This window comes from Hippoglossus stenolepis, chromosome 12 (genome assembly GCF_022539355.2).
Source record: "Hippoglossus stenolepis isolate QCI-W04-F060 chromosome 12, HSTE1.2, whole genome shotgun sequence".
In the NCBI taxonomy this organism is placed as follows: domain Eukaryota; kingdom Metazoa; phylum Chordata; class Actinopteri; order Pleuronectiformes; family Pleuronectidae; genus Hippoglossus; species Hippoglossus stenolepis.
The window spans coordinates 16,793,226-16,808,188 of NC_061494.1; the positions used below are offsets into that span (position 1 = coordinate 16,793,226).

Sequence of the window (14,963 nt, forward strand, 5' to 3'; positions counted from 1 at the left end):
TTCACTGTATGTTCAACCTTCTCCTATAAAAAAATATGCAAATAAATGTGAAAGTCCTCAGGAAATCACTGCGGTGCAGCAGGTAACATACTCTATACATAATGAGGTCGATATTTGACCTGAGTTCAACAGTCCCCTCCGTTTGACAGAAGTAATTTTAGCTCATTGTGTTTGTTTATAGTGTTGTGTCATTTCCCTGCTGAGCAAAGTGGACCTTAGGTCCTGTTTGAATTCACATTACCAACTGGTTAATTAGCAGTAGAGCTCACGCTAGGGATGGAATGCAAAAATGGCAGGAAGAAAAAAAATCCCCGATGTCAGATCTTCAAAATTTGAGAAGGCTTTAAAAGAGAGCGGGTTTGTGAGGCTATTTTAAGAGAGACTGTGGGGAAAGATGTCTTCGGCTGCCAAGTAGAACTTTTTTTTTTACGACCCGCAGCCGATGCTCCCTTGTGTCCAATATGGGGATACAACTGTGGTTGGCTTAGCAATCAAGATACTCTCCAGAAAACAAATGGCATTAACCCAGTTTTAGTTTGAATTTCAAAGACTCCCAAAGAGGAGGAAGCCCACGAGAATGATCATGAACGTCATACGTCTTTGCTGTTTGAAGGCAATGCCTCTTTTCAGGGTACAGCACTGACTGGGTTTTTAGGGGAGCAATGACAGATGTTGCTCAAAAACTTTAATCTCTGTCCAAGTTATACTGAGGCACAAACACACTTGATTTACACACTAAAGGGGTCAGTATGCTTCAAACAAAAATGCTTGTCGGATTGTTAAATGATTGAGGCCGGGAGGGCGCTGCTCCAACAATATTTAGCGGAACCTTTCAGACTCGATCCCAATACGCACCATCGGGTCCAGACATTTGTTGGGCTTTCACATACGAAGAATGCAGCAGGAGAGTGACCGAGTTAGAGACTTTCACAGCAACAGGAAAATGTCTGTAGCATTCAGGTGAGCGGTGGTGTCTGGGTAGGAGGCAGGACATGATGCAACACATCCACATTAATCCTTTCTTAAAAAAGCTCTGGAATCTCGTCTTTCTAAGTTGACTCAGACATTTGTGTTCTCACTTAAAGCCTCTGTGGAAAATTTAAGGGAAATGTCCAGACTTATAACAAGTTTACCCACTTCATGCCAGAGATGAGAAATTATGCAGAATTTGAACTTTGCTCTCCAATTTTTTTACCGTCACACTTGTTTTCATTGCTTTCCATGTGAACAAACAACTGTGGCTTTTCAGAGCAGCGATAAACAGCGTTTTCCTTCAGATGTGGTTTGGAGGACATGTCTTTTGAGCGAGTTTGTTTGTCAGGCACAGTCTCCTCCCTGAATCGGTTTCGTTTAATTAGCCCGAGCTCATTCAGTATCTGGGAGATCTAAATGAAGTGCGAAGGACACCATTGGAAGTGCAGAAGTCTTTTATTAACAAGATGTCTGCCTCACTTTTCTTTTTACGGCTCCTATTTAATGGCACTTTAGCCTCAGCCTGTGGTCTCAGTCATGCTGCTCCGTCTGTCTAACGCGGTTTTCATGCACCACTAAAACCAACAAACCACCGACGGCACATGTTCAAATACCCCATTAAATGTAGGAGGTCCCTTTTATGCCCTTGTTAGTTTATTATGCACTGTGGATAAATGGAGAGTCTGGGCCACGCTGAGAGCACGGGGCAAACTGCCGTCACAGGCTGTTTGAAGTTGTTAGAAATGCAGTGGTTGTGGTGGCGGCGCTGGAGTCGTGGCTGGATTTCATCTTCAAAGAAAGGAAACATCAGAGCGCTTAAAAAATGAAGACATCTCTGGCCAGAAAGAAGGGTAAACAAAATGTGTAGTATCAGTGTGGTGCTGCATCTCAGTTTACCACTGAACTCTCATTTTACCCTGCATGATGACACATGCACACATGCAGACACTGATGCTCTACGTGCAAGTCTCAGGGGATTAGGGAACAGGCCCAGTCTGGAGATGCAAAGCAAACAGCGGCTCGACCACTCTGTGTTGTCCTCTGGTGATAGCAGGAGTGTGGAAACCTTAAACAACCTCTCCCCTCTTACACTTCCCGTGCGCTCCATCTCCACTGCTCCTCTCCGTGTGTAACAGTTATTGGGCTTCACAGGATGCCTGCTGGGCATGCTACAGTACAGACATGCTGAGTAGGACCGTGGGAGTGGGGACAGCCTCAGCTGTGTGTTGGGAGAAGCACTGAGAGAGACACTGAGGGCGCAGAGGGAGTTGTGGCGGCAATTCCCACATTCTGCTTGAAGCTAGAGACCGACCGATACAACTGTTTCCCCCGTATATGTGGTTTGATATGCAATAATATAAAAACTTTATTTTTTATTTTTATTTTTACGGAACATTATGTAAAAACAGATGCTTGGAATAATTTCGAAATGGTACATACATACATTTTTAAAGGAAAACATGCTTTTTACCCAATTTAGCTATGAGCACTTTTTCATTTGTTATCCCTGGTATTTAATCCAATGCAGTTATCACCTCCACAAAAGAGGGTTATGTTTTTGTGTGTTGGGTTGGTTGTTTTTCAGCAGGGTTGCACAGATTTTCACGAAACTTGTTGGAAGGATCCGACAAAGGCCAAGAAATAACCCATAAAGAAGAACCCATAAAAGTTAATTGCGGATCCAGGAATTTTTTATCACTTTGTTTACAGCAATTTTTTTTGACATTTTCTCAGATTTTACAGGAAAACTCTTGGCTCTTGATTAAAAAAATCTGGTATATTTAGGGAACTGATATTTTTGAGTGAGTGCACATTGGTGCAGCTTGACTGAAAGTGGTTTTATTAATTTGTGCCATGACACAGTCACTTTAGCAGCACTGACACTGGACTGACAATTTTCCAAAGTGCCAGATTTGCCAATTTACCAAATTACAAGAAAACTGAGCCATATTTCAACTGCTCAAATGTCAGCTCTCTCCTTTGTGTTTGATGTTAGTGCAGCCTGCATGGTAATAGATTTTAATTTGACTTCAGTAAGAGATTAAAAGAGCAGTAAAATGATCAGGGTTTAAAAGAGGAAAGGAGAAGGAAACAAAGGAAAGCAGCAGACTGCGATGGCCGCGTCTGACCTACAATACACGAAACAAAAGAGGCAAAGATAGAAGCAAGAATGCGGGAATGGAAAAGACATTTTCATAGCGCCGGTTGTTGTGTTTTTTTTTAAAACTCCATTCCTGTCTGGACATATCATAAAGTTCCTTATAAACTTGGTGAGTGCATCTATTATTGATGCTGTGTCTGTGGCTGTGGTCCTATTGCAGGAGCCCTTTGGGGGATAGCACGTCTCCTCACAGGAACTAGAGTGAGCTTTTACCCTTCCTCAGCAGCACAGTGCACAATCTTTAATAGTGCTGTGTCGTGTTTCTGAAGCTCCCCTGTCTTTGTTGCACGATTTTTTTCTCTGTATGAAACATTATTGTAGCGCTTGAATTATTGAGGACATTACAGAACTGTTTTGACCCATATTGCTGACGTCTTTGTTTTCAGGCTATTTTAACAAAATTCAATGAATCTGTGAATTGTGTGTGTGTGTGTTGTTGGATTTCGTCGTTCGTGTCAAATTAATCTGTGCTGATGATCCTCTGACAGGTAGTCCAGACAAGGCCGAGCAGGGAGGGGAGGCAAACAAACAGGAACGCCGTGGGACCACCGTACCGCTGCTGCTGAAGGGGAAGGAGCACAGACCTCTCAGCCAGCTTACACCCGGGGTAAATACTCACAAGGTCACTCAGCAGCACTACTAGCTTATTGGCAATTGCTGCCTCAGCCAAGTACAGATGTCTGACTCTTAGTTTGACATAACCACAGTGTATGATTTCCTCCCATGTTGCCTGCTTCTCCCATTGCTGGATTTTCCTTTAGTCTGGACTTTCCATTCCTCAGCTCTATTTCTCCTCTCTGTTGTGGCCTCGCTCCCTCTCCTTTGTTCTGAGCCTGTCCGCTGTTGTGTGTTGAATGAGATTCTGCCCCGTGGGTGATGCATACTGTGAAATTATTCCTGAAAACTCCTCAGCCTTTTCAACAGATACACAAGTCAGAACTAGTTATACCAACGTGATAGTGAAAGAGTCAGGAGCATTTAGATTGTGTCCTTTCTTTCCTGTGCTGTAAGACAGTGATTCTCGAAACCCCACGAGTCACAACCCCTAGTTAAGTGACTTTTTTTAAGACTACTGATAGAAGAGGAGCACTTTAGAAGCCAATCAGATTTCAGCTCTGGCCAGTGACCCCTTGCCCTGCCCCTGGATCCGCCCCTGCCAAAAGCTAAATCATACTATTTAATTAAAAATAAAACTATGCAAATTATCACCAGTTTTGTGATTGTCTTTATCTCCTTGCGACTCCTGAGGTGTTTTTGCAGCAAGTAAATTTACAGCACCACAAGAAACAAATGCATTGTTTTGTCAACTTGTTCAAATCAATATTCTTTGGGAAAATGTGTGTCACAAGTCTTTGCCACTGCTATTTTGAAAGTTGTGGGCTGAAAACTTTGGGAACCATAAGATATATCTTATATCACTATGAGTTATATGGTGAATTTAATATTATGTATGTGCAGCATGTACAGTCAAATCCGCCCTTCCCTGGGCTTCCTACTTGTGTTCTCAGACGGGGAAATCCAGACTCTCCCACTAACCACAGCTGGAAAAGAGCATGTTTGAAACTTGGCATCCCCCACCACAACTTAAGGAAGCTTTTCCAGAGAAGGGAAATGTGTAGGTGTTGTAAAACCTCATGAGAAATCAACCAGTTTTTTTCCCCATGCAGGGAAAACACCATCTGAGAGGGTTTTTTCCTTTTCTTTTTTTTATCCCAGCCGTAAGCTCCTTTCTCAAAGTCATTCGGTCAGTAAGGGAAGGGCAGTGATGTTAATTACATTAAGTGTTGATGACAAACATGTCACATATGCATGAGGGAAATTAAAGTTGTAGTTTTATGGAGTTAATTATGCAGCTCATTATTTCACGTACATCGGACATGTTTATCCATCATACACTGCTGACACAAGGCGTCTTAGCTGAGAGGATACAGAGGTTTGACGGTGGGCTATCTATAAAACGACCCCTCCCTAATTAAACTGACCGCCAGGGCAGCCGGTGATTGTCTTATCAGAGACTGCATTGACTTAAACCTCCCCTGGATAACAGATTTATTTAGCTGCTGCTCGTGCCAATGGAAGGTTATCAAGGAGTCATAAAGCCCTGCAGAGTCATTACTTACAGTCTTTGCTGGACCTGTGATATGACATCAGCTCTCCACACACACACACGTACACGCAGCCACAAACGCAGATGCTTCGATGAAGCCGCAGGCCGTCTGCCATGAAGAAGCGTTGGCCTGAGGGCATCGGTCAGCAGACATAAGAAAATGTCAGTGGGAGAAGAACACAGTATGTCTGAAATATCAAGTGATGATACATAAATTCGTCACTGTGCACCTCTGACAAATTCTTTCGGTCTGCTGGCTGCGATACATGAATCCGCTGCAAAGGCGCCGCTTCACTCGGATGACTCTTTCCTGAAAAGTCATCTTAAAGCAATTCCAAGGGGATGGCCGTTTTGAGATTTGATTTAGGTTTAAATCTTTGGAATGTCTCAAAACTTGACAACAAAAGTCTCCTGCATCACCTTCATAACCCTCTTGAGGCCATGAATCAGTGACACAGTGTCACTATTGTTCCTGCGCTCCAATATGATTTTTATATCAAGCAATATCCAGATTTCCTTTATTTTGGCTGAAAGGTTTGTGTATTGTAACAAAAAGTGATATTTAAAATCGTGATCTTTCGTCCCGGCTGTGTTTGCGACACCCACATTTTTTGTGGTAACATCAAAAAGCATTTGAGGTTTAATACTACAGTAACAACTCGTGTAGCAGCTAATGAATCTGTCTCTCTTATTGTATCGCGTAATGGATAAGAAACTAAAAATTCTCTATATAATATTGAAAATTTAATTTAATTTCATGAAAATCTCTCGAGTGGTTGGTTGGTGAAGTTTTGAAACTAGTTCAATGTTCCTACTTTTGCGTCATACAGACTTGGGAAGTGCAGGATGTGGAAGCTTTCTTCCTGTTCCTCTAACACCATTGTGCCTTGCCGCATCCTGCCTTGTGCACAGCCAGTGTGTGTGTGTGTGTGGTGAAGCATGACACACATGCTGATCCATACAGGCAGGATGGGTGAGATCCGGGCACCACCTCAACGCTCCTCTCATCTTTTTGTGTTTCAGAGTTTTCCTGCGTCACTTCAGCTGCTGGTACGTGCGGAAGGTGAACAGCTGATCCTGTTTCTGGAGAAAAACGAGTGAGTTCTCCCCTGATCCATTTTCATTCTCTCCTCACCCTCATCACGTGCACCATGACGAAGGAAACGAGATATTTATTATGGTAATCACACGCAGCCAACAGATAAACCCAAGCGCTCAGCTATGGCTGGCTGGAGTTATATATGAAAGAGGAGGAGAAGTTGTATGGGTATGGGCTATGATATAGTGTATTCAAGGAGGGAGAAAATAATATGTCCCCTAGTGATTGGACTGTTTTATGGTTCAGTCTCTCTGAAGGGCCGAGAGATGAAAGCTGATAAAGAATAAGGCAGAAGAGAGCTCTGAGGACATGCTTGTCCTCCCCTCCTTTCGCTCTCTCTCCTCTCATCACTCCTCTCCCCTCCAGACTGCGGAAAATAACACAGTGAACTGTGAAACGAGGGGTGGGTGTCATGTGGAGTTCATAAACATGTAGATGCACAAACTGTTTCGTGAAGATCGCTGTAAAGCCAGAGGAAAGCCGCTGTAAAGTCCGGGTTACATGAGGGGAACTTTACAATCACAAGAACGATGGTGTCGCTGACCAGGGACGGCATGGTAGTAAACCCCTTTGTCACGTAGCAGCGTTGGTGCCCATGTTCATCAAATGACTCCCAATTTATAAAATACTAGTGGGATGATGAATTGTAAACTAAAAGTGTCACATAATAGTGGAGAGGAGAGTTGGATGGGGGATGTTTTGGATTAACCTCGCTGCTAAAAGGGAACCTGATAATATGAATGAAGCTACATGCAAACTATATCCGATGAAGATGGCAGCATCTGGAGGCAACACTTTGAATTCAAGTGCACCATAAGTTTGAGGCTGCCCGCAGCAAGATCTAATGTTAGGTATAAAAGTAATAGCTCGACACATATTGAGCTGACACGTGTCTTTTTCCTGTAAAATGTCAGGTGTATGTTTCCCTGGTGGGAATATTTCCACAGCTTGGTATCACTGACTCAGTTCATGTGTCTACAGTTGTTCTTATGCAGTGTGAAGACACTGTGGATATAGACCACCATCACTGATAACTCTTTAACATAAACTAATCAGGCTGCTGAGATTTTCAAACTGCAGACGCTCAGAGGGAGTTTGAAAATACACAAACTACTGTCAGAGATGAAACTATGATGATTCATATGTTCGTCCTCGTTTGCATGTGCTGCCAGTGTCTGTGTGGGTTTCCTGTGGATACTCCAGCTTCCTCCCACAGTCCACAGACATGCAGGTTAGGTGAGCTGGACACTTTAAATTGTCCTTAGGTGAGCATGGCTGTTTGTCTTTGTATGTTGACACTGGACACAGCCTGTCGAAGGTGTACACTGCCTCTTGCTCAATGATGGTTGGGATTTGCTCCAGCTCCCCATCGCCCTTAAAGGACGACTGGTATAGGGGACGGAGGGAAGGACAAATGGATTAATATTAATTCTCTCTTTGCATCTAACACCTAAAAACCAACTCGGAAATATTACAAATCTGAAACCACTATTAATAAGATTTAACGAGGCTATTTCAACAAACTATCTTTTTAAGCAGAGGGACAAATAACTCGCTAAACACTGACCCCTCCATTCCCTATTCTCCGTGTGACCTCTAATGACCCTCAGCATCAGCTGTGAGTCATCCGTCACCAGCTGGAGGCGCAGGAGCATGCTGCCATTCCCATCCGGCCTGTTCCCTGTCAGGCCAGATGTGTCCTCTGATATTGCTCCACCAGTTGAGGCAGCTCGGAACAGGTGGTCTCTGACCTTTGTGTGTGTGTGTGTGCTTGTTCTGTCGAGACTGCATCCATTCTGTTTGGAAAGACGTAGAGATTTCTCTGAATATTTTACAGTAATACTTTATATCTGGCAACACTTAGGTGTGGGACGCAAATGTATTTTTTTTATTTTAACCCGTCTACCCTCACTTCATTGAATATTCCTCATAGCGCATTCTTATTTTTCATGCCACTCTCCATGTTTAATGCCGCAGGGCTGCACATTAGGAATAAGTCTGTGTCTTAATGGAACTCTGTGGGGATGTTCGCACTGATTCTCGTGCAGCTCCTCTTCAGCTGCAGAAATACCTCCAGTCATTGTGATGGTTCAAGGAGCCAAGCAGTGTTCAGATCCTCAAAGTCCTTCAATATCGTCCAGAGCTTGAAGTTTCTTAACATTAAATTAATTCTGTCTCAAACACATGTAATTTTCAAATAAGCTTCTAATGTTTGAATGTATTAGTCAACATACACAGTTTGGAAGTTATTTCACTTTCTTTGAGAGAAATGTGGTGATTATATCGAAGTGTAAGAGTAAAAAAATGCTGAATTAATGATTAAATGTTGTGGTTGTTAAAGTGAATAGATCTGAACTCAAGCGCTCAGTCAGCGGTGCCTCTTTGTGCTTTGGCAGGTTTTTCTGAGAAGGCTCATCCTTTTTTTCCCTCGCTTAAATCTGCTGACCTGGTGTAGTTGGCACATTTGGCCCCGCTGCAGAACACACCTGTTCCAATGTGAAATGATCTTGGTCCTCACCTATAAATACGCTTCCAGATCCAATTAATAAGCTGCTGTTTGTTAGCTGCTTGGCCCTGTCCCAGGGAAAAACTTGGCTCCAGCAGGACAAGTACAGATCAGCCAGAGGAGAGAAATCTGCAGGGGTCCACTGTCGGTGCGTGTATGTGTGAGGGGAATGATCCCATAGGTAACATACAGTACACAAAATGTGAATATATTCACAGTTTGAATAATGTGTCCACGTAAGGGAGTCTGTTTGCTTGGGCTGAATTTGATTTCCCCGGCTGGCAGAGGCCACTTCTTCTCTGTCCTTTCCATCCAATGTGATCAAACTGTCTGAATTAAAATAATATAGTGTACACAGTGAGTGAAGGGCTTCTGTATTCCACAGACATTTTTTTCACTTCTAGGTTTCACCACCAGTTCAAGCAGCTCAATGGAAAGTTACTTAGAGCAGCCTCTTTTTGCATTGATGTATATTTACTACTTTTTCCATATTCCAGTTCCCACTTAACATCTTAACATGGTCGAAATGGAAACAATCTTTTTTCAGGACTATGCTATGTTTTCTTTTTACTAGTGGTATGGCCGTGTCACTTGCAATATTTAAGGCTTTACTGGTTGTTCTGTGCAAACAGAGCGGGGCAGACGTGCAGACGTGTGCTAGCAGCGAATGCTTTGATGTATAGCATTGATCAATGGCACAGTAGGCTATAGCTTCAAATGATTAATGGTGGGCGTATAGGACATTCCACATTAGTCTTGATTAAAGACTTCAATAGCACTGTCTGGGGGACCAAGGTGCACACGTTTACGTATGTGACTGTGTGTGTGTGTGTGTGTGAGGAGGAGGTGACTGTGCAGCTTGGCCCAGTTTTCTGTATTTCAGATTTCTAAAGCCCAGTATCGTTTGAATTTTTACTCATGTATACTGTAAATACCTTTTAATGAAAACTTTGGTCACAGTGGCTAATATGTGTTATTTATATATGATTTGATATAACATAGATAATAAAAAAGAGATTATTCTAAAGTTTGCCTTCATGATGAATCTGTTAGCTCTTCTGTCAAAAGAAATGCAGTTCTGCTTGAACAAATCGAACTGAAGTACTTATATGAAACATGTCACATTGAAACTATGGTGAAATGCATGTATGTAGTGTAGCAAGGAGGAATCAACATGATGCCTCTCACGCAGGCTGTGTGGCCACTCTAACCTGTTGATTACACTTGTTGTGTGTTCAATGCAGTCACCTCTGCAGGTGGTTGGTTTGATTGGATCACAATCAGTCCTCAACACCTCTTTGGTGCATTTACACCTGTACGTCCCAGCAGTCAAGGGCTATTTGATTACAATACAATCACAAAATGGCCTTTAATAGGTCTTACTAGATGGTTTGTGTCCAGGGTGACCCGTGCTAAGGAGCAGAATATAGATTTATTTCAGGCTTACATGTATTGTCATCATGAGCCACTTCAGGCCTATTCAAGTATTCTGCTTTGATTAAAATTTCGTTTTTGCAGCTTTTCTCCTTGAAACACAAAGAGCTGGATGTGCTCGTACTGTAACAAGCTCTCTGAGCAAGACCGTGCGTTTCCCTGGGAGAACATTTCCTTTCATTCTTCTGTGACAGGAAAGAAAAGAGGAAAGAGCCGCTGTGAAACACATGGCCACATCTAAACAACATCGTTATGTTTTTTTGATAAGAGAAATCCCCAAAGAAACATCCTCAGTGTGCTTTCTATAGGGAAGAAGATGCACCTTATTTCAATAACACAGCTGACAATGCCAAGATCTCGCTCAGTGTGTGGTACCACAGAGGAGGTGTATTATCACCAAGTCCGTTCAGTCAGCAGCGTTTCCGACCAGACAAAGAGAGATCCCAGGTTTCCTTTAGAATTTAATTGGATCTGTCAAGTGTTTGAGATAAGTTGGACTGTATGTGGCTCTGTTTTTCAGCAGCATATTTATGTGGGAAAGAATTGGCTGCTACAGCTTGTTTGGCTGTCGACTGAAGATGCCTAATCCGGGTTGGGAAACAAACTTTTATGAGTATCAGTATGAGTATGAGTCAGTAATGATGGGTTTTCGTGCTGTCTAAATAAAGCTGTGCTGACCAGATGAACTGCAGGAGGTCATGAACTCGATGAATGCTGCAGCAAACTCCACGGCTTGGCACTTTTGACTCTTATTCTCTTAAGACATCGAACACCAGCTGTACCACCAATCCCACTTCCTCTTCCCTCGTCTGTGATCCATTTGTTGTCATTCTCTCTCGCTGTCGCTTCTTCTCTGTCTGCGAGTTTTTGTACCCCCTCATATCATTGCGGTTTCTTCCTTCCTTCTTAACTCTCTACATTTGTTGCCACAATAAATCCATGCTTTATTACAAGGTTAAACCACAGTCCTGCTCAAGCAAAGGGTTTCAATTAGCTGTTTCACTGCACTTTATCACGTATGCCGATTATTCTCCTGGTTCGATGCAGTGTAGCAGAGAAAACTGATGTCCAGCGCAGGGAGATTATGTAACTCAGGCTGTGTTCAGACAGAAGAAATGGGTTCAGGTAACTGTGGCTCAGGAGGTAGAGCGGGTCAACCACTTATCAGAAGGTCATTGGGTCAGTCTTTGGCTCCTCCTGTCATCATGCTGAAGTGTCCTTGGGGAAGATACTGAATCCTAAATTGTCCTTGAAGGCTGTAAGAGTGTGTGAATGGTGTGTGAAGATGTGATGCATGAATGTGTGTGTGAATGGGTGAATGTGACTTGTAGTATAATGCTTTGATTGGTCGATAAGATAAGAAAACTGTATATAATTGCAATCCATTCATTTTTTGTATTCCTCCGTGCCTACGACCGTCAGCGGCCAAGGCATCATGTTTTCAGGTTGTCTGTCTGTACCAATCGTTTGAGCAGGATATCTCTAGAATGCCCTGAGGATTTTCTTTTTGGTTGAAATGTTGGACTCAAACATGAACTGATTAGATTTTTGATGGCCAAGGTTCAAGGTCACTGTGACCCTGCAAAATATGTTTTTTTGCCGTTTGAACTTGATATTTCAAGTCTGCCTTTAGGGAATTTCTTCTTTCACTTGGACTCACACATTAACTGGTTTGATTTCATCGGTCAAAGGTTAAGGTCACTGTGACCTCATGAGTCTAAAAGAAATATGTAGCTAGACTGAAACAGCACTAGTTGGCTTCTATTGTCTGTATTAATTCCTGTGAATTTTGTTACGTTTAGAAAGTACCAGGATCACGTTTCCTTGTTTCCAGTCTTTGTGCTAAGCTCTATCTTTACTCTGTTAAGAGTATTCTCATCTATCTGTCTGCTACAAAAAAACTCAACAATAAAATTCAAGGCCATCCAGCAAATATAATTTACCTCACTCACCTTTCGCTACAATACAATTCTTGGCCCTGCATTGGCCAAAGTTCAACACAGAGTCATTTGTAACCTGAGCTGTGCATTTTCACTGTTTACTTTGCGGTTGTCGCAGCCAAGGATAAAATGCTGTGACAAATTTTCCAGTATTGTAAAGTTCTTCATAGTTTTCTAAACCATTGTGCAGGATTCTGGTGTCTGATAATCCTTCAAACACATGGACCTATCGCAGAAATCGTCCATGGATCATATTTTATCGTCTCACTGGTATCTGACATAAATCCTCCCACCACCATAAACCAAGATTTTCATAGAGGTTAACTGCAGCGGCTTCAAGTCCTTTACCTGCTGCTGTAGATTTTGGCCATTTCAGGTTGAGAGACAAAAAAATGTTGGCAGCCAGACCTGCTTTAAGTCTCCTTTTCATGCATGTGCAGTGTTAACTATCCCAAAACACACATTTTGTCTGTTTGAGTATTGATCACGCTGGGAATTTTACCTCTTTTCACTGATGACATTGAAGTTGTAGATTTCTTGAGCGAAGAGCACACACTAATCACATTTCGCCCCCTGCTATCTTAATTAGTTGGCTAAAGAGTTTGTGGGTAATGCTGGGCGCCCTTGGGGAAGTTGGCCTGATCTTGAAGGACACTTAGAAAAAAAGAGAGAGAGGGCAGTCTTAGGTGTTGCTATGGGAAAAGATTAGAGTGGTAGTTTTTTGACCGGTGGGAACGGTGCCAAGCATCAGAGCCAAGCTTGCTCTTTAGTCTTATAACCTTTTGTTTTTTCCTCTTCAATTCCCCCCATATCTTAGGTCCATTTATGTTTTTACCTCCATGATTATAATAAAAGTGTGATAGATATTTTCAGAATTAAAGATCTCTTGGAAAGATCAGTGCAAAGCCAGGTTTTTTGTTTAAGGGCGTTTTCACACCTGACAGTAGAACAGTGGTCCAAACCAAGGTTCATGTGTTTGTCGACAGTTGATCTCTTTAGTTCTGGTTTCACATTGAAATTTAGCTGAACAGAGTTAAGACTTTATATGACATACGTACAGTCTGTCACCATCACCTACATGGGATGTATTTGATACATTGGTTTGTAGACAGGCGTGTGCCTGATGTTGGCGTGCTGTCCGTTCGTCAGCTGCTGTATTCTAACAAACTTTTTTGAATAAAGTGCATAGAAAAAAAGTTTCAATTTGAATGGAGAAAATGAATGGACCAGGTCACTTTTTTGCCACTGTTATATCATAGTGGTACAACTGCCACTAAAATCAACGTCCTTGTCGCACAAATATTATATTGTTGGAAATGAAGACTAGTCTCAAGCGTTCAGTTTGATCTGGACAAAGATGACTGCTTTTGTCAGGGTAAATTTTGTTCTGTTGGTTTGGACCATGATAGAAATAAGATGTCTGTTGTTTCAGATATTCATGTAGCTCTAACCACCTTGTTTATTATGATATGTTAATTACAACACCGCTAACTAAAGCTGAATTTGGAACACGGCAGGTAAACTCAAGGATTTTGAGGAATAATTTTCCAGAATTAGATGCGTTCCAGTTAATGCCGTATGTCAGCACATGGCATCATCTGTTTTGTTCCCCACTACAGACCTATTTTCAGGGGCCTGCAGCGGTAGAGAGGTTGGGGAGGGTGTTGTCGCAGCACTTAACCGATGTGGTCAGGTTGTGTTTTGTGTTTCAGTGCGTCCCTCTCTCTCTCTCTCTCTCTCTCTCTCTCTCCCTCTCTCTCTGTAGGTGTTCATTTCTCATTCATGCAAAGGAACACAGTGGAACATCTCCCATTTTCCGCTGCTTTCACCGTTGCATAGAGTATATTGTTTGTAGAGTGAGTCACCTGTCACGGTGCAGGCAAGAAGAACTATTAGGATCCTGTGAGCGGTTTTCTGTTTCATTTTTCTGAGCACTTTACAGAGAATGAGAGCCTCCAGATGCACTGAGGGGAGGAGCGCGGAGGTGATGCATCTGCAGCCTCGTTCAAAAAACGCTATATTATTATAAATTACAATCTGTGATGTACTCAGTACGGTGTCAGTTGGAGTGAACTATTACCTCAGTGTAGGTGAAAGGGAAATTTATTATCTGCGTTGGAGATTTTGATAGCGTGTAATGGGCCTACAGATGTTGATTAGCCATAATATCCATATTTATCCTGGGCATCATTTGTCTGCATCAGCAGGAAAACACATCCTGTGTCGAGTGTCGTGCATGAGTGATGACATTACTTTGCTGCACGCAAATAGATTACTCAAGAAAATAAAATGCATGTGTGCAATATAATGCACTTCCATGCATTTGTCTATGACAGGAAATGGCCATTAGTGTACGATTTGTCACCAAATTACAGTTCCCTGGCCATGGAATCAGCCCTGCAGTACACTGTATTATAATTACGTTTCAGGCAGAACCTCTTTGCTGCTCTCAAAACCCTTGGCCATAAAAGCTTGATATAAAAGCTTTAATGAGAAATCCTTGTCAAACTAGAAATTGCTTTGTGTGTGATTCACATTCTCCTCAGTATCTCAGCATAGCGCACAGAATGGGTCTTTTGTATGGGGCCCATGAGGAATAAGGGCGATTCTACCTGAGACAGTGCAGCTCAGCAGCTGTTTGGTTTATCTGATATGGTTACCGCCGGCAATATCACTCACCATGCCATCTGCCCGTGATAGAAGATACAGATTATGGGGATTATTAAAATTGCTGCTGATGCTCT

At 42.4% G+C, this 14,963-nt stretch overlaps 1 protein-coding gene across 2 annotated transcripts in view; it reads left to right on the plus strand.

The window, feature by feature from the left end:
* adam12b (ADAM metallopeptidase domain 12b) overlaps positions 1–14,963 on the plus strand; it is a 79,983-nt gene that overhangs the window by 14,322 nt on the left and 50,698 nt on the right. For both annotated transcript variants that reach the window (XM_035172311.2, XM_035172312.2), the window contains exons 2-3: positions 3,622–3,740; positions 6,264–6,337. In XM_035172311.2, the coding sequence (XP_035028202.2) occupies positions 3,622–3,740; positions 6,264–6,337 (193 nt within the window). The remainder of the gene's footprint in view (positions 1–3,621; positions 3,741–6,263; positions 6,338–14,963) is intronic.